Source organism: Neovison vison, chromosome X, assembly GCF_020171115.1.
Source record: "Neovison vison isolate M4711 chromosome X, ASM_NN_V1, whole genome shotgun sequence".
NCBI lineage: Eukaryota > Metazoa > Chordata > Mammalia > Carnivora > Mustelidae > Neogale > Neogale vison.
This window is the reverse complement of record NC_058105.1, coordinates 36,471,129-36,497,462: the sequence shown is the minus strand read 5'-3', so window position 1 is coordinate 36,497,462 and position 26,334 is coordinate 36,471,129. Positions and strand designations below refer to the sequence as shown.

The 26,334-nt window shown below is 36.7% G+C and overlaps 1 protein-coding gene across 1 annotated transcript in view; it reads left to right on the top strand.

The window, feature by feature from the left end:
- ALG13 (ALG13 UDP-N-acetylglucosaminyltransferase subunit) overlaps nt 1-26,334 on the top strand; it is a 65,347-nt gene that overhangs the window by 17,457 nt on the left and 21,556 nt on the right. Inside the window, 19 exon segments of the mRNA XM_044235122.1 lie at nt 4,475-4,500; nt 4,503-4,846; nt 5,404-5,487; nt 7,568-7,618; nt 8,354-8,400; nt 10,410-10,482; nt 14,457-14,538; nt 14,747-14,909; nt 16,578-16,653; nt 17,648-17,756; nt 19,475-19,539; nt 19,890-19,990; nt 21,010-21,137; nt 22,021-22,267; nt 22,696-22,809; nt 23,198-23,354; nt 23,697-23,817; nt 26,066-26,098; nt 26,201-26,256. Coding sequence (XP_044091057.1) covers nt 4,475-4,500; nt 4,503-4,846; nt 5,404-5,487; nt 7,568-7,618; nt 8,354-8,400; nt 10,410-10,482; nt 14,457-14,538; nt 14,747-14,909; nt 16,578-16,653; nt 17,648-17,756; nt 19,475-19,539; nt 19,890-19,990; nt 21,010-21,137; nt 22,021-22,267; nt 22,696-22,809; nt 23,198-23,354; nt 23,697-23,817; nt 26,066-26,098; nt 26,201-26,256 — 2,077 coding nt within the window.

The window sequence follows — 26,334 nt, the reverse complement described above, 5'->3', positions numbered from 1 at the left end:
TTCCACAATGAAGATGAAAATTATTTACATCACCCCCATACATCCCCTTTCTTCCAACCCTTTGTAGTCAACCTTTTCCTACAATCCTAGCCACTGGTAGCAACTAATCTGTTTTACTCTTCTTCCAGTTTGTCATAAATGTAGTCATATAGTATGTAGCCTTTTGAATCTTCACTGAATACAATTCCTTTGAGATTCATGTATGTTCTTTCATGTATTTATATCTCATTTTTTATTACTGAGGTGTATTCTGTTGTATGGATGTGCCAGTTCATTTACCAATTGAAGGATGTTTGAATTGTTTCCAGTTGGGGGGGGGTCATGAATATGAATAAAGGTGCTATAAACGTTCATGCACAGGTTTTTTTGTTTTGTTTTGTTTTTTAAAGATTTTATTTATTTATTTGACAGAGAGAGATCTCAAGTAGGCAGAGAGGCAGGCAGAGAGAGAGAGGAGGAAGCAGGCTCCCTGCTGAGCAGAGAGCCCAATGTGGGACTCGATCCCAGGACCCTGAGATCATGACCTGAGCCGAAGGCAGTGGCTTAACCCACTGAGCCACCCAGGCGCCCCCATGCACAGGTTTTTGTGTGAGCTGAAGTTTTCATTTCTTTTGGGTAGGTAACTAGAAGTGGGATTGCTGTGTTATGTGGCAACTCTGTTTATAGACACTACTAAACAATTTTTTTTGGAGTGGCTGTACTATTTTATTCATACCAGCAACATTTGAGAGTTCCAGTTGCTCCAAGTCTTTGGCAACACTTGTTATTACAAGTTTTTTTTTAAACGTAGTCATTCTAAGATGTATATTATGGTATCTCATTAAAGATACACAGATGGCCATTAGATACAGGAAAGGTTTTCAGCATTGTTAGTAAGAAAATGCAAAACAAAACCACAATGAGGTACCATTTGATACCCACTATGTTGGCTATAGTCAAGAGATGGACAGTAATTATGGACAGGATGTAGCAAAATGGGAACCCTCATATACTACCGATGAGATTGTAAAATGGTGCAGCTGTTGTGGAAGATAGTCTTGTCAGTTGCTCAAATAGTTAAACATAGATCCAGCAACTCCATTCCTAGGTATTATCCAAAAGAATAGAAACCTGTCCAAACAAAAATTTGCACATGAATGTTTATAACAGCATCTGTCATAAAAAGCCAAAAAGTGGGAAGGACTTAAATATCTACTAATTGATAAATGGGTAAATAAAATATAGTTTAATTGTAGGATTGTATTATTGATACATGCTACAACAACATGGGTGAACCTTTTAAAATTCTGTTTTCAGTGCAAAAAGGTGGCTTTATTTAAGTACAGGGAGAGGACCCGTTGACAGAAAGAGCTGCCCATGGGTGAACCTTTAAAGCCTGCTAAATGAAAGAAGCTAGCTACACAGGACCATATATTGTATGATTGCATTTATTGAAATGTCTAGAATAGGCAAGTATAGAGAGACAGCATTGTTGGTTACCTGGAGTTGATGGGCATGGGGGATTAGAGATTGGTGGTTATGGGGTTTGGTTTCATTTGAATGTAATAATATTCTAAAATTGATTTCCAGTGGGTACCAGCTCTGTAAATGTACTAAAAGTTATTGAAATGTATCTCTTTGAATTGTATGGTATATGAACTAAAAAGCTGTTAAAAATCACCACTTTTAAGTGCTTAATGATTTTTTAAAGATTTTATTTATTTATTTGACAGAGATCACAAGTAGGCAGAGAGAAGGAAGCAGGCTCCCTGCTGAGCAGAGAGCGGATGCGGGGCTTGATCACAGGACCCTGGGATCGTGACCTGAGCCGAAGGCAGAGGCTTTAACCCACTGAGCCACCCAGGTGCCCTGAGTGCTTAATAATTTTTAGTGAATATATAGAAACGTGCAAACATCACAGTTTTAGAACATTTTTTATCACCAAAAATGATACTTTGTGCTTGTTTGCAGTTAATACGTATTCATACCCCAACCCCAGGCAGCTATTAATCTGCTTTCTATCTCTGTAGATTTGCCTTTTTAGTATATTTCATTTAAATGGAATCTTACATCTTTTGGAATCAAACTCCTTTTTGACCTAGCTGCTTTTACTTAGGTTTCAGTTTCTCCACATCCTTGTTGACACTTGATACTGTCTGTATTTATTATAGCCATTCTAGTCGGTATGTATTGATATTTTACCTTTCTAATGACTAGTGAATTTGAGCATCTTTTTAGTTGATTAGCCATTCCTATATCTTTGGTGAAATGTGTAGTCAAATCATTTAGGCATTTTTAGTTGTGTTATTTAAAATTATTTTTTAATTTTTTATACAAAGCTTTTAATCAGGCCTGGGTGGCTCAGTCAGTTAAGCAGCTGCCTCCATCTGAGGTCATGATCCCAGAGACCTGGGATCAAGTCCCATATCTGTCTCCCTGGTCAGCAGGGAGTCTACTTCTTCCTCCCCCACCATGTTCTGTCTCTCAAATAAATCTTTAAGAAGAACTTTTTAGTCAGATGTGGGCTATATTAATATTTCCTTCCAGTTTATGGCTTGCATTTTCATTTTCTAACGGTGCCATTTGCAGAGCGAAAGTTGTTTTTTAAATAAAGTCCAATTACCCACTTTCTTTTTTATTATATCATTTCTAAGAACTCTTTGCCTAACTCAATGTCTTGAAGATTTTTCTCCTACGCTTTCTTCCAGAGTTTTGAAAATTTGGTCTATATTTAGGCTTTGATCCATTTTAATTCTAGTATAAGATGTGATGTATAGGGCAAAGGTAATTTTTTATGTGTGAGTGCGATTGTACAGCACCATTTGATGAAAATACTGTCTTTTCTCTGTTGTACTGCTCTTGAACCTTTGTCAATAATCCATTAACCATATTTGTGTTGGTTTTTCTGTGTCTCTTTTCTCTATATTTCTGTCTTTTTTCTTCTGTTTCTTTCCTCTTTTTGTTTCTGACTTTTGTTTTCTGTTCTTTCTTGTATTACTTTTCTCATTCTTTTTTCCTCTCCCAGTTTTTCCTTTTATTTCCTTCATCAAAATGAAGTACGTGGATTAGTATTAATTTAAATTTTATGTAGCTTATTTTTAGTTTCAGTAGCAATAAATATGAAGGATCAGCATTTCTTATCTCAAAAAAACTGCCCAAAATGAGTTAACCTTTTCATTATAACCTTTAGTTTTTCTCAGTGAATTTGTGGCCTTAGAAAAAGATGGTGATCCCTCTTCCCAAACCATGTTTCAGGACTTTTTCAAAGGCCTAATTTCCCTGGTGTTCTGGTTTCTTTTTAAGAAAAGATAATTTCAAATTAATATGCTAAAGGAAGTCAAGATTTTCTTTTATTTTTTACCGTGCTTTTATTTCATTCCTAAATTATTAGATTATTGTTCCTTTTCTTATAGGCAGGGCAGTCATGATAACTACTGGATTCACAGATACAAGAAAAACAGTTTTCAAAGCAGGTTAATTTTGCATCTTCTCCAAAGTCATCTTTTGATCTGTTTCAACACTTACATAAGAAAGGAACTTGCTTTTGGCATTTAAATAAGAAGGAGACTATTGACCGTGGCATCAAGTAATGCAAGTGATCAGTCCTGTTTTTGAACCTTAAAAATACAGCTGTATTTTCTTTGGCTTTCTTAGAATCCAGAGTAGTTTTTCCAGAAAATTGTCCTAATAATACATGGAAATATTATCATGTTCAACACCTCTAATGCTGTGCCACAGCATTTTAAATGCAGTCTGTTAGAAAGTTTGTGGGTAAGATATTTTCTTTCATACTGCTTCAGTTTAAACTTCATTTTTTTCCAGTTTTTAAGAAACACTTCTTGCATTTTCTCTTTTTGTTAATGCTATACAATAATTTGGGGATATTAGTTAAGAACTGTATCTGTTTCCTAGTATACTTAATGCATTTAGTTTCTGTGATCCTAGCAGAGGGTTATTATTATCTAGGAGAACCAAATGAAATTACTTAAAACCCTGTACTTGAAAACCGGAAAACTGTTTTGGCACTTTATTTTAAACTGTGATCTTTGTCCCTATAGATCAAGGATGCCCCAGGCCCTGGACTTTTTTAGTTTTTGGAGATGTTAATACAGAAGTTTACTAGTTAATTAGGTTTATAACTTTTTTTCTTTCATCTCCATTGAGGGGAGCAGGGAACTTGGGCAGAGACTGTATTTGAAAATTTGCAGCAGAAATTTTAAAGCAATATAATGTGGGCAGGCTGCATCATATACACCTGAGTCTTGTTGCAGTTCTGTTGGAGCCTCCTGCAGCAGTTGCCCTGAGTTAAGCTGCAAGCTCGGCTTCTTTTTGGTCCCAAAGCTCAGCTGCTTGTGCATATTTCTCTCACCCTTGGGCTGATTGCGTTAATCCCATCCTTCCCCAGCAAGGTAGCTCCCCAAGTGCCTTCTCCCATGTCTTCTCAAGTCCAGTTCTCTATTCCTAGGAGCATCGGCTCTTCCTCTTCTTTTCACAGGATCCCGACTTGTCCTGGGCAAGCCAGCCCTTTGCTTCTGCTCCTGAGAAGTGCCAAGATTCTGCAGCGCTGACTCCAACTGCCTTCTCATCCCTAGACTTTGGGCTGCTTTCCGGATACCTGCATAAGCAAGCCCTTGTCACTGCTACCCATTTCTACCTGCATCCTGCTTTTTCTTTCTTGCCACGTTTGTGTTCCTTTCTCCCCCTCCCCACCTCCACCTCTGCCAAAATGCATAAAGGATGGAAAAAGTACTGCGGCCAGAAGTCTCTGAATGAGGCATCAATGGATGAATATTTAGGCAGCTTAGGGCTGTTTCGAAAGCTGACTGCCAAGGATGCCTCTTGCCTCTTTCGGGCTATTTCGGAGCAGGTAAAAGGAAAACAAATATATCTTCCCTATACTGAGTTTTTAGGGTTTGACATGTGGCATGGTACTGGAGCTAGAAGACCTGTAGTACACGGAAAGAAAAAAAAAATGCCTTTTCTCTTTCCTAGTAAAGACATCCAGGCCTGTCTGCCACTTAGTAGCTTGGTGTATGCCTTTGTTGATGAGTCCAAATATATTGCTTTGCCTTTGCTGTCTTTTTCTATTTTCTAAATGCCAGTTTAGAATGTAAGAATGGAATTATAGAAAACTGAAATGAATCTTTGATCCTTTAGAAGCAACCCCTACTTTTCTAAATTTAGTGCCTAAGGAAAAATTTATAGGTTATGCCCATAAGAACTAGAAGAAAGGGTGGGGGTGGTAAGACATCCATTCTCTCCCAACCCCACCGAAGGTGGCAAAAAGATTTTAGAAATGTTAGGACTTAATTTTTTAATTTCCTACATATGTTTTGAATAAGGGGGACTTAGTGCCCAGTCATCATTTTAATTTAAAAGCTATTTCCAATGACTGTTGACAGCTGGTCTTTCTCTTCTTTTTAGTTGTTTTGCAGCCAGGTCCATCATTTGGAAATCAGGAAGGCTTGTGTCTCGTATATGAGAGAAAACCAACATACTTTTGAGTCTGTAAGTAGAATACATAACCTAAGGTAGAGATGTTAGTAGAGTGTGTAGCAAATGGGAAGTGAATTTTGAGCCATCTACATAAAGAAAATTATGTCATGCAATCTCCTCTCAGTGGCAAATATGTAATTTTCAGCTGCCTTCCCCCTAGCTAGCATGCTTCTGGACTACCTCCAGAATTAGATTGTTCTGTATTCTAATCATAAAGTTAAAAAACAATTCATCTGTATCCTTCCCACTCTCTACTCTCCCACTCTCTATTCCCCATATACCCTCCATGATCTTGCAAGCCCTAAAAAGTTAAATTTTGACTACAGTTCTGTATTATACATACCACTGTTTTCTGGAACAAGTAATCATAGTTCACAGAAAGTTTGGCTATGTTAATGTTTTTAAATGTGTATTCCCAAGTATGTATAAATGGGAAAACCCCTCTGTACTCTTAATTCTGTACACAGTAATCATCACTCAATATGAAGAATCTTATAAAACCCAATTATAAGGAAACAAATTAGGTTCTAAACATTTATCTTCATGTGACAAACTGGTAATTCGTGCTCTGCCACTAATGATTGGCTTTAAAACAACTTGTAGAAGACATCTTTGAGTGTTTTGAAATATTTGAATTCTTGTTAACAGAATGAGGTTTTATCAAGATCTGATTTGTAGTGTGCCCTTTTGTGTGGCTTAAAAAAAAATTCTTAGCCGTTCCAGTACTATTTTTTTTTTCTGACTGTATATTGTGGGTATTTGCCTGCTGTTCAAGGTTTACTCTTAATTTTCTCAACAGATTTCAGTTGTGAAATTTTGTGAAGGCTTCTTGACTTTAAAGCTTATTACCTAGGAGTTAATTACAGTCTTTACTACATCTGGGGAAAGGATTATCCATGAAATTACTTCAAATGCAAGACCGTGGTGTAAAACAGTGCATCTCAAGTATTTTTGTGCATACAAATCACCTGGGGACCTTGTTAAAGTGCAGATTCTGATTCAGTAGGTCTGAGCAGGGGCCCAAGATTTCTGCATTTTAACAAAGCTCCCAAGTGATGCTTGCCTTGTTCATGATCGATAATAGTAACCACATTTTGAGTAACAAAGACTTGTGTAAAATTTTAAAACTTAGATGGATAAATCTCAAAATAATTACGCCAAAGAAGGTAGACCCTCCCTCAAAGTACAATACTGTATGGTTTCATTTTTATAAAACTCTAGAAGAATGCAAGCCGGTTTCTAGTGATAGAAAGTAGATCAGTGGTTGTGTGGGGGTCAGTCAGTGGAGTTACAAAGGGACACAAGGAAACTTAAGGGGGTGATGGATCTATTCACTGTCACAATTGTCATGATGGTTTCTTGGGTGCATACATATGTCGAAATGTATTTGTGCCATTTAAATATGAGCAGCTTGCTCTATGCCAGTTATACCTCAGGCTGTTTGAAAGGCTATTAAGAAAAATTTTAAAAACTTTCATCTAGTGATATATGTACATGGAACTAGAAATATATTCTGTTACCCAGGTTTAATTTTATTTTTATTGAGGTATATTTTACACACAATAAAATTAACCATTTTAAGTTCAGCGCTTTCAGTTTCGGCAATACATAGTCATGCAACTGCCACTACAATAAAGATACAGAAGATTTCTGTTACCCCAAGAAGTTCGCTTGTGCCCTGGGCTTTTCTGAAACTAATAAAATTCCCTTTAAAGTTCCTCAGTTTGGCTTTGCAAATGCATGTCTTCTATCAGATTTAAAATCCTTGAAATTATTGGGCTTGCATGATTTTTGAAAATTGTCAAGTTAAATTGGCATTTCAAAAGAAACTCAAAGGTGTTATATTTGATGAAATGCACTCGTATCTGGATAAGCCAGGACCATTTCCTAAAATAGTTTTACAGTCCAGCCTTTCTCCACTCATAACTTTTATGTATGTGCAAATCTTCTTGAGGTGCTGTGCAGAATATTAATTTAATGCCGTAATTATTGAACTGAATAAAAACCCATTGGAGGATAATATTGCAGAATATAATCAGATTTTTAGTAATGCTATGTATTTGGTTAAGTCAAGTTTGTTTTATTTTTGAAGTATGTGGAGGGATCTTTTGAGAAATACCTGGAACGGTTGGGAGATCCCAAGGTAAGATCAAATATGGGGGTTTAATCTTTTCAGAGTATTTGGAATAGTAAATCTAAATATTCATTCAGTGGTGTCACTTTAGCTAGACGCAACCTATATTCTTAAGTAGCCAGCTGTGTTGAATCAAATAGTTCTTGGAAAAGTTTAGAGGCTGGCAATTGATCAGTTGTTTTGTGTTGAATATTGAGAATTGTGTGTCAACAATTTATCATCCATGAATTGTTTGCAAACAGAACAAGCCTAAGCCTTTTCACTTTAATGGGGGAGGAGGGATAGTAATGAATGTTACAAGGAGGTCATTATTTTTTTATTAAAAAGTTCCCCTGATTTGTATTAATCCTTTTATGTAGAATTAAGCTCTGTAGACACATATTTAATTAAAAATAATTTATATGACTAATTCCATAGTTCTGGACTTAGCATTTACTAAGTACACTGCTAACTTCATATTCCTATCATTAATTCCATTTTTATTGTGCCTTTTAAATCTCTTATATTAACTGTCCTTGTTACTTAATAGCTAACTGAGAAGGTCTTTAGGACTCCTTTTTTCAGAATAAGTTTATGTTAATGAATAACAATATTTCCAAACCTCACAGCAAGTTATAGTGTGTTCTACAATTCTTCATTTAAAACAGTGCTAAGCATCTAAAATAACAAATACTGAACTTGCAGAAACTTTTATATCATAGCTACAGAGTGTTTTTAAAACATTTATGTACTGTTTATGTTTAGGAAAGTGCTGGCCAGCTGGAAATAAGAGCTCTTTCTCTAATTTATAAGTAAGTTAAATCTTTTTTTTTTAAAGACTGAGTGTGTATATGTGATTGTGTGTAAAGTTTCTATTCAAGTCTCTCTGGGATTTGGGAAATTTGGATTTAATGTAATGATATGTAGAATGAAGAGGTCTAAGCACAGTTAATTGGTGTTAATTTTTAGGTGGAGAGCCTCTAGCATTTGTGTCCATTTGAATGAAATAAAGGACTTTAAGAACTGCTGGTGTTCCTATAGGAAATCAGAATGTGTTTCTTAGAATTCTTGTGTATTTAACTTCGTGCCTCTTGCATGTGTCTTCACTGGGGCAATATAACTTCTAAGAGGGTAGAAATTGGTTCTTCAAGACAAAAAGTTATTAGATACTGCAGTGCTTTGTGGGCGTTCAAAGGGTTACAGTACCTAAACAGATAAACAGTCTATCTGTGGTATTAAAATTTCGGAAGGAAATTATGAAAAGAAGACTCTTTAAGGACATAATAATTGAACATTTTGAGAACCATTGCTCCATAACTTTGGTCTTTAAAACTGCAAAAGTTGGGGTGCCTGGTTGGCTTGGTAATTGAGCGTCTGCCTTCAGCTCAGGTCACGATCCCAGGGTCCTGGGATTGACCCCTGCATTGGGCTTCCTGCTTGGCCTGAAGCCTGCTTCTCCCTCTCACACTCCCCCTGCTTGTGCTCCTTTTCTGTCTCTCTCTCTGTCAAATAAATAAAATCTTTAAAAAAGCAGCAGAAGTGGCTATTTCTGGAAGCTGTGCAGTTTTGAAAAATAGTTTTATAATGTAGGTTAGAGGCTCATGGGAATCTTGTTCATTTGAAGAAGTTGATTTCTATACATAAGACTCCTTCACAATTTTTAGGATGGTGAACTGGCATATGCAGTAGAGTCCAAACCCTCTCATTATGGTACTCATTCAAGTTAGTGTTTTGCAGCCTGCTCAGTTCTCACTAAATCTGTCAAGAAGTCATATAGAAAAGGTGTTGAGCAGGTAGCCAATCAGTTGCTTTTAAGTCAGGGGCCAGCTTTTATTTTTTTAAATTTGTTTTTTAAGATTTTATTTATTTATTTGACAGAGATCACAAGTAGGCAGAGAGGCAGGCAGAGAGGAAGGGAAGCAGGCTCCCTGCTGAGCAGAGAGCCTGACAGCGGGGCTCTATCCTAGAACCCTGGGATCATGACCTGAGCAGAAGGCAGAGGCTTTAACCCACTGAGCCACCCAGGCGCCCCAAGGGTCAGCTTTTAAATTGGCCTTCTTTCTGTTTATGTATTGCCCTCGAGCTAGGAATTTTTATAAAAAGTTTTAAAATTGTTAAATCAAAAGTAGAATAATGTTTGATGGCATGTGAAAATATGAAACTCATTTCAGTGTCCATAAGTAAATTTTTATTGGAATAGTCATGTGTACTTGTTTATCATGGTCTGTGGCTGCTTTCATGCTACAAAGTCACAGTAAACCATATGGCCTACAGAAGCTGAAATGCTTATTATCTGATCTCTTACCAAGTAAAATTTGCCGGCCAATGCTTTAGATAAGTGGGAGCCCCCAACACTCAACTAACATGCATACATTTGGTAGTCTATCTTCTTTACTCCTCCTTTCCCCAAATTAAGGTTCATTTTTTTAAAGGATTTTATTCATTTATTTGACAGAGATCATAAGTAGGCAGAGAGGCAGTCAGAGAGTTGGGGAGGGGGGCAGGAAACAGGTTCCTTGCTGAGCAGAGAGCCCTATGCGGAGCTCAGTCCCAGGACCCTGAGATCATGACCTGAGCTGAAGGCAGAGGCTTAACCCACTAAGCCACTCAGCACCCCCATTAAGGTTCATTTTAAAAATCTATAGAAATTTAGTGGCAGTTAGTGGTCTACTTTGAATTAACATTATTTAGCCTCTTAAACATTTGATTATTTTGTATGAATAAGGTGGACACTTTAAAAGCCCAAATACTTGTTCTTACAACTATCTCTGCATGTATTAAATTATCTCTATTCAACCACTTATATTCTCTTCCCGTGTAGTCGGGATTTCATTCTTTATCGCTATCCCGGAAAGCCTCCAACTTACGTCACAGATAATGGCTATGAAGACAAGGTAAGAAGATGAGTGAATGTTTACTAAAATAAAAGAAATAGATGCTGCTGGGTTATCAAAATAGTGAGAAATGATCCTTTGTTACCAAATTAATGGGGAAAAAGCATAGTCTAAATGCCAAGCTTCTCTACCGCCAGCCTTTTCCTTTCCATTTTCTGTTAGCCGTCCTCTGAACAGACCTGATCTTACCACTCCTGAAATCGGTTAACCCCCTCCAAAAAAAGCCCACCCAAACCCTAACTGGCTTCTTGTTGACTAGAAGGTAAGGTTCAAATTCAGAAGTTAGGCATTTAGTGTCCCCTAAGGGGTCCCAAACTTTCTTTTCATCGTCACTGTCCTACAACCTTGTATACCATGATTCCAGATAGTCCAATAAGTATAACTTTCTTTTCTTTTCCTTTGAATCTCAAATGTTAATTCCTTTGAAACTTTCCTAACTCCCCTGGAGTTATTTCCTCTGTGTTCCTCTAGCATCACCCAAGTATTTATAGTATTTATCACACTGTATTTGTTTTCATGTCTGTTCTCATTATTCTGAAAGTTTTTTGAGTGTAGGACAGTGTGCTATTACTGGCTAGTAAGGTACTTGGAAAATAATAGGAGGTTGTTTTGTTTGGTGAGAACTCTTGGCAGTTAAATATATTGTTCTTCAGCATGTAAGTTTTCTTCCAAAAAGCGTTTAAGAAATCCCTTTATCCCAATTATTTGATTAGTGAGTATAGACTATACAGTAATTGCATTTTGCAAGTCTTGTTTCACACCATAGACTATAATTGGGGCAACGTTTTGATGATAGTAGGACAAGACTAGACACTGGGAGAACTGTTAGGATATTAAAGTAATCTGGACAAAAGACCTGAACCAGGCAACTGGCATTAGGAATAGAGTAGAATGCAAGAGATAACTTAGAAAATAAGTATAAATTGGGGCACCTTGTTTTATTAGTGGTACTGCCGTCTAATTTGTTTGGCAACATTAAGCTCTTGTAGTGTACCAGGCAGCTCACTGGGCTTTGGGGACTCCAAAATGAAAACATTATACCTGTTCTCTAAGGGCCTCAGGGACTGTGAAAGCAGACATGCAAATAGTTAATTTTACAGTGAAGTGATAAGTGTTAAAATAGAAGTATGTACGAAGAGCATAGAAGAAAAAGTCCTTTGCTCTGCTTCAGAGAGTTTAGAAAGTTTCATGGTGGTAGAGATATTTAAGTGGAATATCAAACAGTGGATCCAACAAGTATGAAGGGCAGTCTATTCAGAGGACTTCTGCAAAGACATGGAAGCAGCAGACGCTTTCGGACTCCAGTAGTTGGGTGGGGGAGAGGCCAATGGTGTGAAGATAGGTTAGAGTTACATAATGAGCAGTCCATTCCAAGAATTTAGCTTTTTGGAATAGTTTTAGTTTTCTCCCCAATATTTTGTTATAAAGATTTAACAAAATACAGAAAAAGCTAAAAGAATTTTATAATGAGCATTCTAATTCCCACCTTTTTAGTATCCTTATTTTTTCACCTATCTATTCATTCATCAGTCCATCTTAATTTTTGGTGTATTTTGGAGTAAGTTTCAGACATTCTGTACAATTGCTCCTAAACACTCATCAAAGTTTTTAAGCAAGGGTGTGACATAATCAAAATTCTTTGAAGAAGGAGGAATGGTAGCTTTTGTTATTTTAGCAATTATATACAGCATTGCCAGAGAGGAGAACTAGACATTTAGATCTTTACCAGCACTCTAAGCCTGCACTTCAGTTTTTTTCCCTGACATTTTATTCTGTGAAAATTTTCATACAGAGAAAAATTAAAAGACTTGTATAGTGAACATCCATAATCCCTATCACCTAGTTCCTACAATTATATAGCTCCATTTTTAAGTGAGTCCTGTATATTTTACAGAGATATTATATGCGCTAACTAAGGGGAAAACCTTACCCATTGGGAACCATAAGAATACAAATTAGAGTGCAGCCATGAGAATATCACGTATAATTCTAATCTGTACATACACACAAATACAATACCAGTAGTTGGGCATTTGCATGCACAGGATAGTGTATATATGTATGATTTGCAAATGTATAAAGTATGTTTGTTTATCTTGAAATTTAATTATGAAAAAGCCAGTTGGCAGCAGGGTACTTGTGTGACACCTTGCTTTCTCTAAAACTTGGTTACTGTATCTCAGTTCAGGCTTCTAAGGATTTATATCTGAATTATTTGAGTTTTCAAAAATGACTTCACTTAGCCTCTTTACCTAGAAAGAATCGATATACTTCTATTAAAAATAAAACTTAAAGGTAGAATAAAAAGCCCCCATTTTTACTTTTCATTCTGCTGTGCTTCAAAATAACTATTAAGTTTGAGTGGGTATCCTATATCATTCTCTTTGCATTTTTTTTAATGTAGATGGGCTCATACTAAATATATTGTTCCTTGTTCTTTTCACCTATCCTCATCAGTACTACAGATCTACCTCATTTTTTCCATAGGTTAATGCCATACATCCCACCTTCTTACCTATAAGTATATATCAGAGAACTATTATTTTATGTTGAGATACTACCAGGAACATAAAAGCCATCATGTCTAGTTTTACCTCTTACATTCAAAGTGGAACTTCTCGCCACATGAATAAATTACATCATTATCTCTGGGGTTTTTTTCCTCCTTGTTTGTTCAGTTCTAGTTAGCTGGATTCCTTTACTCCTTAACAACTGTCTCTAGTTATTAACCTTTCTTAGTTGGAGTTTCAAGTTTTTCTAGTCTGAGGTACAAAGGGCTTCTCTGCTCAAAATCTTGTTTACTGTTCTTTCGGATTAATAAACTCTTAAAGGCAAATAACCCTTGGGGCATGTGAAACTTCATAACCTAAACTTTAGTGTGTGTTACTTTAGCTTCACACTTGCCTTCAGTACTCTGAAATGAATGATACTGATGGAGTTGGAATTGTGATTTCCAAAAAAATTCTGGGGAAGAAAAACAGACCCAAGATTGAGAACTTTATTATTAGAAGGAGTTAGCCCAGAGTAGGTGGGAAGGCAGCAAACAGGGTGCTTATAGTTTTGTGCCGAAGAAGCTTGGTGGCAACGTCGTCCCATAGAACACAGAGAATCATCTTTGGTACCTTAGGTTTCTGGTACCAGAGGCAGCTTCAAAATAAAATAGACTTAGTCGCTAGGTATTAATCCTTTACACAAGATGAATTTTTGAACAAAAATTTTAAAAGGTTTGGGTGCTATTCAAACACATTGCATTATATAGAGCTTGCAAGCATTTTTAATAAAATAAATTTGGTTAGTAAGCATGGCTTTGCATTATTGTTTGGGAAAACTAGAGATTAAAGATCAAAGAAATTAACTCATTTTGTAGCCATCTTAGTGCCTTAATTCATTAAGGAAGTCTCTCTAGCAGTATTGCTCCTACATGGTGTATTCATATATTGCTACTTGGTACGGGAGATAACATTTTGAGTAAACTAAGTCTCTCCCCCTATAGTCTGAGTTTAGAATGTTTGGGTATTTGACCTAATTTCTCCAGCCGTTTTTTGAAAGTAAGCTGGTCTTTTGACTTGATTTACTCAGTTTGTAAAAGTTTCCATTTTTTGTTAATTTATAGATCAGTATTTGGTATATTAGTGGGAATGTGTTTAGACTCACAGTGTATCCTTTGTAGTGATTTTAATCTTGGCATTTAAAAGTCAGTTTTAAGAAAATCCGTTTGAGTTCTAGCTTGCACTTATCTGTATTTAAATTTTAAAGATCACTTTGCCTCAGCTTTATTGAGATACAATTGATGCATTATGTTAAGTGAAATGAGTCAGAGACAAGTACTGTATGATAACACTTAATCTGTGGAATCTAAAAACATGTTTTTAAAAACAGTTATCAGTTTCTGGTTAGCAATTTAATTTCGAGTATTTCATGGTTGTAAGATGTAACATTCACTTAATTGTTCTGTGTCTTTTTCTTTTCTTCAGATTCTACTCTGCTATTCAAGTAATGGCCATTATGATTCAGTATACTCAAAACAATTTCAGTCAAGTGCAGCTGTTTGTCAGGGTATGTGAAGGCTTTGTAAATGCTTAGCTGTATTTCAGATGATTTTTGTTTTTCTGCCCATCTGTAAATTGAGGGACCCATCATAAACAGCTCTTTTAAGACTTTGTTGGCACCTATTGAAATTGTATACTGGTTTATGGCTATTTTCACATTGTTAAAAAGAGATATTACTTTGACAATTGGAGTTTTGGCTGTTTTTTTCCTTTAGCTGTGTTGTATGAAATTCTCTATAAAGATGTGTTTGTTGTGGATGAAGAAGAGTTGAAGACTGCAGTTGAATTGTTTCGAAGTGGTTCCAAAAAGAACAGAAACAATGCTCTGACTGGTAGTGAAGATGTCAATATTGACTACAAGAGTTCAACTCAGGATAGGTAATACAGGGAAAGGGGGTGTCAATTAAATGACCATGTTTAATGTTTCTGTGCATCACCATTAGAAAGTAGAAGGGGCTTGACAAGCGTATGACTTACACTATGCACACGTATGCATCTAGATAAACATTTTTTGATGGGGGAAGAGAAACTTTATCAAGAAGACATGTTGTATTTTGAGATGTTCAGGCTTTGGAGGTTTGATCCAAGTCAGAATCAGTTTTTTTAATTGCTGGAAGTGATTTTAGAACTACCTAACCCCATGATTCTCAAACTTCAGTTCTATACAAAGGCATACTTCATAGTGCTTATTAGAAAGGCAGATTCTAAGGCTAACTTTCACAAAATTTGAGGGGCTTCAAATCATAGTGGGGCTTAGGAATCTGCTTTAAAAAAAAAACAAGTACACCCCAAGTGTTCTGATGTAGGTAGGCTGTGGACCATACTTTAAGAAAAAACTGATTCTAAACTAGTACCATCATTTTTGTGGTAACTGAGGTTCACAGTGGTTACTTGACACACACACATCCAACTAATAGAAAAGAATCTCTCAGGTTAAGGGAAGTCTTAGGAGTTTTCAAAGTGTCTGCCTTTGGTACTCCCTAGGAAGGTAGTTTGTGGCCTCTGAGGAAATTGCTGTTAACAGATTTGGTAAAAAATTTTGTGTTAGAGATAATAAAGTAGGTGTTGTCTTATATTTCTTCTTGATTACTACTTCTGTCTAGGAAATTCAGATAGGCTTAGGGCCAGTCAGGTGTCACCTTGTCTTTTTTGGTCTTGCTTGCAATTTTATTCTTTGGGTGTTTGTGGCTTGCACTTTTTTTGGTAGAGGAGAGGTTTTTAAAACTTACTTGGGAATGCAGGGGTAGAAGTTGCTTCATTCTTCACTGATGACTTGTCCTAAGGACTTTAGGCTTTATGGAAACTATAGTAGTAAAAAGGTGAGATGTATTAGTTACTGAATTGCTGCGTGACTGTGTTACCATAGATTTTGCCATTTAACACACTTATCTCAAAATTGTATGGGTTAGGAATCTGGACAGTTTAATTGGGTCTTCTGCTTAGGATCTCAACAGGACTTCAGTGAGGTTATTGGCCAGGATTGAGTTCGTATTTTGAGTTTTGACTGAAGAAGGATCCATTTTTCTGCTCACATAGTTCTTGGCAGCATTTAGTTCTTTGCAGCTGTAGGACTGAGAATTTATTATTATTATTATTTTTTGTGTGGCTGTCAGCCAGAGGTAACTAACCCTCAGCTCCTTGCCACATGGGCTTAGCGAACATGATAGTTTGCTTCTTTATAGTCAGCAAGAGAGAGGCCAGCAGTACAGGCACTACATTATTAGGCTCTATAATAACATACAGCCTATCTACTGGTTAGAAGCAAACTTGAGTTAGGGGAATCATACATTGATGTGCACTCCAGGAGGTAAGAATCATAAGGACCATCTTAAGAGATGGAAGTATGAAATATAGGAGATAATCTGCTAAGTATATTGTAGCACATACTTAGAAAAGGAAGCATAAATGTAACTGTTGGGGTAAAAAAGTATTTGCCCATTTTTAGACCTGAGCTACTTGACCACTAGGTGGTGATGTAGTCATTAGACTTAAAATTTAACTACTGCATTTATATAAAGCTCTTTTTAAAAAAATCTTTTCAATTAGGACTGAAGAGCTGGGTGCCTGCTGCAACGCTGAAAATATCCCAGAGGGGTACAGTCAAGGAACAGAAGAAGCAAAGGTTTGAGATTTTCTAGGGCAAAGAATTATCATAGTCTTGGCTTGTAGCATCATAACTTAAACGAATTAAGGTCAGGTGGTCCATTCTAGTTGTATGGTATGAGGGAGGAGTTCCGGTTTGCCTTTGTGGAAGTTCTAATTTGAAAATGTAAAACAGGTGCTTAATGTTCTCTGAATTTTTATTCTTAATGGAATTGTATAGATTATTTGCAGGCAAACTCTGAACACTTTAGAATTTTCAGAAACTTTTGTTTTTCAAGTTAAAGTCAAGTAAAGTTACAAATCCAGTAGATACGTAGTTTGTAATCAGTCTTCTGATGCTAAGGTTTCTATTTGCCATTAAAGAATATGCTTGTCCTATTCTATTCAAAGAAAATAGGTAATAATCCTGTTTAGAAAAACAAGAAAAATGTTTACTATCTTCATAGGCCTAAAATCAAGCAGACCTTTAGGTTGAGGCTTGCTAAATAAACACTATTACAGTACTTTTTATGTATGCCTCAGTTGCTGGTAATTTGGGAAGAGTAACAGTATTGGACATGGTGAAATTCTAGGAAAGCAGAAGAACAAGGTAATTTTCTTTGGAAGTTGTAGATTCTGACCAAAATGAAAGGAAAATTTCAGACTTTTGCAGATGATTTTAAGATATAGAAACACTTGCAGCTCTGTATTGTATATATCAAGATGAGATTTATTGAATAGCCTGATTTAATCTTTAATCGGTCTGTGTTGCACTGATTTATATGAGCTGTATCCTGAGTTGCTGGCTGCTTTAGACAGTATTTCCCTTCCTCCATCTAAAACCTTTTAGATTATTTGCATATTGCTTCTTTAATCTCTTGATTTTTAAGATACACGATAAAACTTAACGGCATTTAGTTTTTTAATAAAAAATGAGGCATATGTATGTAGTTCAAAAAAGAACTTTCTTTTTTCATAGAAGAAATATTAAAGCTAAGGATGGTGAATCTGTAGCATGATTATTTTTGTTTTAGTCTCCAGAAGGCCCATCAAAGATGCTCTTTCCCTATAAGGTGCTCAAAGCCCTGGATCCAGAAATCTATCGTAATGTAGAATTTGATGTTTGGTTGGACAGCAGAAAAGGTAATGAAATACCGATAGTGTACTTTTGAATCCTGACAGATCCAGGGGAATAATTTTGCATATTGCTTCTGATGGGATGTTCTTAATGTACTATTATTAAAAAAAAAGTTGCCTGGTACTTTTTAGCTTACTTGATACATTATTTTTTTTAACAGATTTTATTTGAGAGAGAGAACATGAGCGGGGTGGGGGGCAGGGGCAGAGGGAGACAGAGAAGCAGGCTCCCTGCTGAGCAGGGAAGGGAGCCATATTCCGGGTTGGATCTCAGGACCCTGAAATCATGACCTGAGCCAAAGGCAGCTGCTTAACTGAGCCACCTAGGCACCCCATATATCCTCATGATTTTAAATCTAAAAGAGGAAAGAAATAGGTTCAGAAGTGGGAAGTGATCTTTAAGAATCTGGAAGAGATTATGCTGAGTGAAATAAGTCAAGCAGAGAGTCAATTATCATATGGTTTCACTTATTTGTGGAGCATAACAAATAGCATGGAGGACAAGGGGCATTAGAGAGGAGTAGGGAATTTGGGTAAATTGGAAGGGGAGGTGAACCATGAGAGACTATGGACTCTGAAAAACAGTCTGAGGGATTTGAAGTGGCGGGGGGTGGTGGGAGGTAGGGGTACCAGGTGGTGGGTATTATAGAGGGCACGGCTTGCATGGAGCACTGGGTGTGGTGAAAAAATAATGAATAATGTTTTTCTGAAAATAAATAAATTGGAAAAAATATTTTGGAACATAAAAAAAAAAAGAATCTGTTTTTCCATGACTTTCAGTTTTGTAAAGACTGTGTGGAAATAACTTTTAGATAACTTTAAGAGTACCTGAAACTTGTAACTGCAAATAATCTTATCTTAAATTTAAAATGTTAAGACTCTCCTCATTGATAAATGAATAGGTCAGGTGTCTGCAAACTATGGCCCACAGACTAAATCTAGCCTGTTATCTGTTTTTGTATGAGCCTGTGAGCTAAAAATGGTTTTATATTTTTAAATGACAGAAAAAATGTAGAAGAACAGTGTATTGTGACACGTGAAAATTATATGAAATTCAAATTTACTGTCCATAAATAGATATATGGCACAGTTGAGTAGTTGTGACAGGGTCCATATGGCCCACAAAGGTTGAAATACTTACTGTCTTGCTCCTTACAGAGAAAGTTTGCCAACTTTTGAAATAGGTCATTGTTATCTCCTTCTAAGAGAAGTTGATGAAATTAGCCCTTAAAGCTCTCTTTTCAAGGTAGCCTTTAATTTTTCATATTCAACTTCTTGAACCTTGGTGAACTTAAGTATAGTTAACAATCCAACAATCTATAATGAGGTTAAGACCCTGTGGAACACAATAAGTTGTTAAAAATAACAGTTTGCTTTGAAGTAGCTGTGTAGTGTTTTTTTTCTTTTTTTCTTTTTAATTGAGGTGTGTTACTTCAAATTGTATCTTACTGGTGTTTGACCAACTAAGATTATAGCCTCCCAGTTTCCACCTATCTGTGTTTTATAGCAGAAAACTATTTTGGGTAGGTCTCCTTAAATTGACTATAGAAATGTCCTTATCAAGTGTAAGAGAATGACCCTTTCGGAACCTCCCTGACCCCAATTTTACGTCATAGTAGTGGCATTTTCAAAAACACTGGTAAAAGTAAATTAGAAAACTAAATGATGTAAAATGGGAAAGGAACCAGTTCGGATGAGCTTTAATCTTCATTTTCTTTTAATAGAACTTCAAAAGTCTGATTACATGGAGTATGCTGGGAGACATTACTATCTGGGAGACAAGTGTCAGGTTAGTTTGTCTTTTAAAAACTCAGTAATTTGTTTTCTAAGGTTGTGGTTTTAGTCATTAATATAAGTTTAATAAAGCTCATTTACATAATGCTAAAAATTTTTAATGTTTGTTTTAAATTTTAATTACCTCTGTGAGAAGATGTAAGGGTCTTTAAAAAAAAGATGTAAAAATCTTTTTTATGTGCCACCTCTTAAATCAGACTGGGTGGCAGTGTTGATTATCAACCACTTTAATAAGTAGATACTGAATTTCTTTTGGGGAGAAGTTGTATTTTTGTTTGGTAAAAGACATATCTGCCAATAGATTCAAGATTAGATGTATTTTTACTGTCTCCTACCTTCTTTCAGGTTCGCTTGGAATCAGGTGGAAGATACTACAATGCTCATATTCAGGAAGTTGGAAATGAGAATAATTCTGTAACAGTCTTCATTGAGGAATTGGCAGAAAAGTAAGAATACAATAGTTTGTTAAATTACTAAAATCTTCGGCTCTTGATGCCTTTTTTGTAGTATTAAATTGAAAATTACCAGGATGCTAGTAAGAAATCCAGTTACATCTGGTGCCAGCTTAAGATGACTTACCTCAAATGTTAAAAGCACATGCTGAAGTATGAAATCTCAGTACACCCATACATGAAAAGTTTTCAAATCCCTAGGCTCTAGCCAACTTACTAGAGATATTAAATAGAACAGAATTCTCATATAAAACTGTTCATACTAATTGGAAAGCTAGCTTGTTAACTGAGCCTCTGCCTATACCAAGATAAACTAATCTAGTCATTCTCAAACTTTAACATCCCCCAGAATTATCTGGAGAGCTTGTTAAAACAGGTTGATGAGTTCTATCCCCAGAGTTTCTGATTTCCGTATGTCTGTGGTAGGGCCTAAGAATTTGAACTTCTGACAAGTTTCGAGGTGATACTGATGCTGTTGGTCCACTTGAAGAACCATTAAACTTTGTTATGCTGCCCTTATAATCAAAAAAATCTCAGTAGCTTAAAACAATAAAGTTCGTTTTTGCTCCTCTAGCATTTCATAGTGCATAAACAAAGGGGAGACCCAGGCCAACAAAGGCTTTATCTAGACACAGTTTTCCATGATCATAGGGAAGAAATGAACATGACTAATCATTTGCTGGTTCTTAAAGCATCTGCTTATGTTTCATTGGCCAAAGTGCATTACATAGCTGGGCCTGAAGTCAATGGGGTGGGAAAATATAATCCTCTTCTAAGGAAAGGCAATAAATATTTGTAGACTAGTCTGTCACAGTATTTTCTCTGGAACATGGTATGTGCTACAAGTGGCTTTGAAATTGTTAAAACTACTCTTAGGTTTTCTTGAATAGCTAGTGTCAACAAGTTTAAGTAAAATACACTTGAAAATGAAGCGGGATGGGTGAGGGTATGTATATCCAGTGAGAATTAAGTCTGTGTTGCAATGGCTTTATGGTGGTATCTTTAACTTAAAGGCACATGGTTCCGCTGGCTAACTTAAAACCAGTTACTCAAGTCACACCTGTTCCTGCCTGGAATGCTATGCCCAGTCGGAAAGGAAGAGGTTACCAGAAAATTTCCGGGGGCTATGTCCCAGAAATGGGTTTGTATGCTGAAGGTTTTTATTATATCCTTCTTCTTGTACTTACATTATATCTTTAAAAAGAAAAAAAAAGCCAACATAGATAAATCTTGTTCTCAGTTAGAGTTTCTCAACTTAGGCATTATTCACATTTTGGGATGGATAGTAACTTTGTTGTGGGGAGCTGTCCTGTGCATTTTGTGCATTGTAGGTTGATTAGCATCCCTGGCCTCTATTCACTAATTGCCAGTAGCATCCTCCCCGCAGTTGCAACAACCAGAAATGTCTCTAGACATTGCCAGAGGTGCCTCAAGGTGAGGGGGGTTGGATTTTAGACTCTAAAACTGCAAGCGAAAATATTTCTCAAAGAACTAGGAATACACCTCACCGAAGCAGCCAGTGACATCATTAGGCATAATTTCTTGGAAAATAAGTAATGTAGGTGACTAAATGACTATGTTTTGATGATCAGAGCCCCCTGTATTAAAGATAGTGCTGAGGGGCGCCTGGGTGGCTCAGTGGTTTAAGCCTCTGCCTTCGGCTCAGTTCATGATCTCAGGGTCCTGGGATCGAGCCCCACATCGGGCTCTCTGCTCAGCGGGGACCCTGCTTCTCCCCCTCTCTCTCTCTGCCTGCCTTCTGCCTACTTGTGATCTCTGTCTATCAAATAAATAAATAAAAATCTTAAAAAAAAAAAGATAGTGCTGAGATGTTCGTTGATATGGAAATTACCTGCTGGTTTTGCCCTTCCAAATGGAAGATCTAGTAGTACATCCTTAAAGAATACAGAAATATGGTTTGTTCTCTTAAAAAAAAAAAGATCTGGGCATTTGGGGGAGGGGAGGACTGGATCTTTTGCTTTGGTTATGAAGCTTATTTGGCTACTTCTTTGTTTCTCTGGAAGCTGTGTCAGAGATGGACATGAAACAACGGAAGAAGATGTTCAAAAAAGTTAGAGGAAAAGAGGTTTATATGACAATGGCTTACAGCAGGGGAGACGCCCTCCTCCCACCCAGGCTTCAGCACAGTATGCATTATGGGCATGACCCTCCAATGCACTACCCACAGACAGCTGGCAGTATTATGTCTAATGAACATTTTCATCCTCAGCATGCGTCTCAGAGACAAGGTCGGGGATATGGGATGCCCAGGTAAGGCTTAAGTGACTTTCAAGATATGTACATCTCTGTTTGTGAATAATTCCTAGAGAGAATTATGGTACAATTTAGAAATATCTTAGCAGGTTAGCTCCCTTTTGTAATGTCTGCATAGAGTATGGAACTAATGTATACTTCAATTTTTGTCAAATGAATTTATTGGGAGATTTGTATTCTCACTGTCCAAGGAAATATGGAATGGTTGGAGACATGCAGACATGCTAGGGCTATCAAGTTGAGTGCCATGTATATGGTTCTGTGTCCATACATAATGGATAGGCCTAATGCCAGTAGTGAGGAGAGCATAGCTCTTTCTACTAGGACATTTTTAGAAAGGTGTGTTAATTCTATTTAAGTGTAAGAATTGACGACTTAAGCACTAGTGAATAAAGAGTTTTGTTTTCCTTTCTCTTCATTCTTAGGGATTCATCTCGCTTTATAAACAGGCATAACATGGAGGGCCCTAAAGTTGGTTTTTACCCTGGCCCAGGTAAAAGATGTTGCCAGAGCTATGATAACTTCTCTTACAGATCTCGGTAAGTGAATTTTAAATGTTGAAAATCATAAAATGGGTGAATTTGGCTTTACTGCTGAACAACAAATACATGGATTAAGTTTTTTAAAGGTGTCAGCATTGGGGCACCTGGGTGGCTAAGCCTGGTTAAGCCTCTGCCTTCGGCTCAGGTAATGATCTCAGGGTCTTGGGATCAAGCCCTGCATCAGGCTCTCTGCTCAGGGAGCCTGCTTCCCCGTCTCTGTCTGCCTGCCTCTCTGCCTACTTGTGATCTCTATGTCAAATAAATAAAATCTTTTGAAAAAAAGTGTGAACATTGAGCTGTTTGAACTGTTACTTAGAAATTAGAAATAAGTTACAACCAAATTTTATCATTTTTCTCCTTTTCTCTGAACTACTTGATACTTAAGTTCCTTCCGACGTAGTCACCGCCAGATGCATTGTATGAATAAGGAGTGCCAGTATAGCTTTGCCCCAGAGAGTGGACAGATGCCCAGAGGCTTGGAAGAAACCATTACCTTTTATGAAGTTGAAGAAGGGGATGAAACTGCTTATCCACCTTTACCTGTAAGTAGGTAAAATTCTATTCAAAAGCTGTTTGCTTTCTCTTTTTCTTCAAAGTAAAGGCAGTGTGAATAAATTTTAGCTTTTTGACAAACCACCAAATCAAGCACTTCTGGAAGACATGAATTTTTATCTTAGGAACTTTTAATGATGGAAGAGGAGAACTTTTTAAAAGCTATTTCTAGAGAAAAGGGGTAGAGGTGGACTAATAATCTTGCCTTACATAATATGAACTAATATTTTCTGTTCATCATTTCCTCACGTTTTTTGATTCTAAAGTACATTAAGATATATTTTAGCTTTTTTCCCCTGAACTGCATGTATATGTGTGTATGTTTGGTACAGAATCATGGAGGGCCCACTACAGTGGTTCCTGCTGCTTCGAGATACTGTGTTGCAAGGCGAGGACATAGCTCCGGCAAACAGACTTTGAATTCAGAGGAGGGCAGTGGCCAGACTGACAGTGGTGAGTCAGTTACAGTTAAATGTTTCTTTAAAAGATGATTCTTGTGGGATTAGTACATCAGGGCTGTGAAGTAAGATTTAAAGTTTTGGTTTGAGGGGGTCTCATAGTGTTCTGGTAGCTCATTTTGAATGAGTTATCAGTTCTTGTTTCAGAGCTTGCTAGGTGTTTGAAGATATTTCTTCAAGATGTTTGAAGTTTCTCAGGACAGACTTCTATTTCTACAGGCCACCACATTGTCACAGCTTACTTCCTGCTCTCTGCATAGGTCTTCTAGTGAGTTTTGATTTGTTGAGATTTTAGTATGGAAAATACCTATTCCTTATTAGGAAGACACTACTTATGTTATGGTGAGGACCATTTGTTTATGGAACTACTTTGGACTTTTCCGTGACTAGCTGCTATTTTATGAGACTGCTATAAGGTAATTTCGTTGTCCAAAGAAGTCTACCCAAGAAAGAAGTCCAAAGAAGACTTAGGACGTTACTCTTTATTGTATCCTATTGGTCATCCACTGGACTAAATAACTATATTATAATTTAATATTTTGCATCCTTCTAAGGAGTCCTTGTTTATATATGAGGAAATTATATATGAGGAATCCTTGTTCATATATGAGGAAATTGAGGCTCAAAGGGCAAATGACATGGTCAAAGTCATACCCTTTGGTAAGTGGCAGAAATTTAACTTTTTTGTAACAGCTTTGTTTAGATATAATCCACATAATGGTATAATTAACCTGTTTAAAAAGGGTACTGTACAGTGATTTTAATATAGTCAGAGAGTTGCATGACTATCACCACAATCAATTTTAGAACATTTTTATCACCCCAAAAGGCAACTCTGTACTCAGTTGTAGCCACTCTCCATCCCTCCCCCAGCCCTAGGCAGCCACAAGTCTGTTTTCTACCTTAATGGATTTGCCTATTGTAGACATTTCATTTAAGTGGAATCATGCAATATATGGTCCTTTGTGATTGGCAGAGATCAATTTTGAATTTGGTTTGCCTGTGTGTATGTCCTTAACAATTGCTGTACTGCCCCTCACCATGGGGTGTGCTTATTTTTACCATTTTACTGTAAAATGATGTATGAGTGACAGACAGTTCTACTGAAGCAATTCTGGAGGAATTGGGTAGATTAAGGAGGTATGAGGCAGTCTCACTTGCTTGATGTTAACAATCAGGTTCTTTATTTTCTTGTGGTGTTTTTCTTTCTACATATGTAGGAGAAAATGGGTATTTCTAGGTATTTACTGAAGACAAAACATCCAGCACAAGAAAGATCTGTGAAGACTTCGTCCCCATGCATGTGCATGCATGTGCTCAAAGATGTGTATTCTCTGCTCTTTTACTCAGCATGACCCTTTTGTCTTTTCCCTTTAGCTTGGTGGGTACCTTCAGATGTACTGCTCACCTGTAGTGCCGTATTCAAAGTAACCAAATCTTTGTTCTCACCTTAAATCCTGCTGTCTGGAGTGGTTGCATGTATGTGTTTGATAAGTGACATGTGTAAGAATCAAATCCAGTTTTGACCTGTGGGGTTTATTTGGTGGAAAGCTGTCCAGTTGATGATTAACTTTCTCTACATTTCAATGGTATAGTAGTATTAGATAAAAATACTTGAGACCACTGAGCTCTCCTGAGAACAAACCAATTTTAAAATATGTTATTTACTTAAAACAGGCTGAGAAATGGATGAGGCAGGATATACTCCTTTAATGTCACCTAAGCATAATATGGGTTATATTCAGTTACTTTATAGACACCATTTACTAAATATCAAGCACCATACTTTGTTCTTTTCACCCCCCCACCATGATCTTGGTATTATTATCCCTAATTTATAGGGCAGAAATTGAGGCACAAAGATAAATAACCCATTTTAAGTGGTGTAAATTAATCAGGATTCAAATGTAGCGATCCCTAACTCCAGAACCTGTGAGCTTAATCACCATACTCTACTGCTTGACTGGAAAAATTGGATACAGCTGGTTTTTCACTTCTGCCTGAACTCTTAAGAGCTAAGGGAATTTTCAGAGGAGAAATTTGTCCTGTTTACAGTCAGTATCTGGCTTCAATAGCTGTTAATCACTAGTATGAAAGTTCAGATCACTTGTTTCAAGGACGTATACATTTTAGTTCTGAATATATATCCATAAAACTTGAGAAAAAGCAAGTGCTGGCCATCTGGCTCTGCTGAGCTAAAAAGCCCTACATAAACACTTCTTCTGTCTGTCTTTTTTTTATAGGGAGATATCATGAAGAATATATTTATCCTTCAGGTCAGTGAGATCTAGATATAATCTGACATTCATCATTGTTTATACAACTTTAAATTATAAAATAATGCTCATTTTTTACTTCACTTTGGCTATATTCTCTAGAACCAGACTATGAAACTTCAGGTGTTTATAGCACAACTGAATCTACAGCAAACTTGGTAGGTATTTAATAAAAATGGCAAGCACTTATATCTCCTACTGTGTACTAGGGCACTGTTCTACGAGTGATATATATA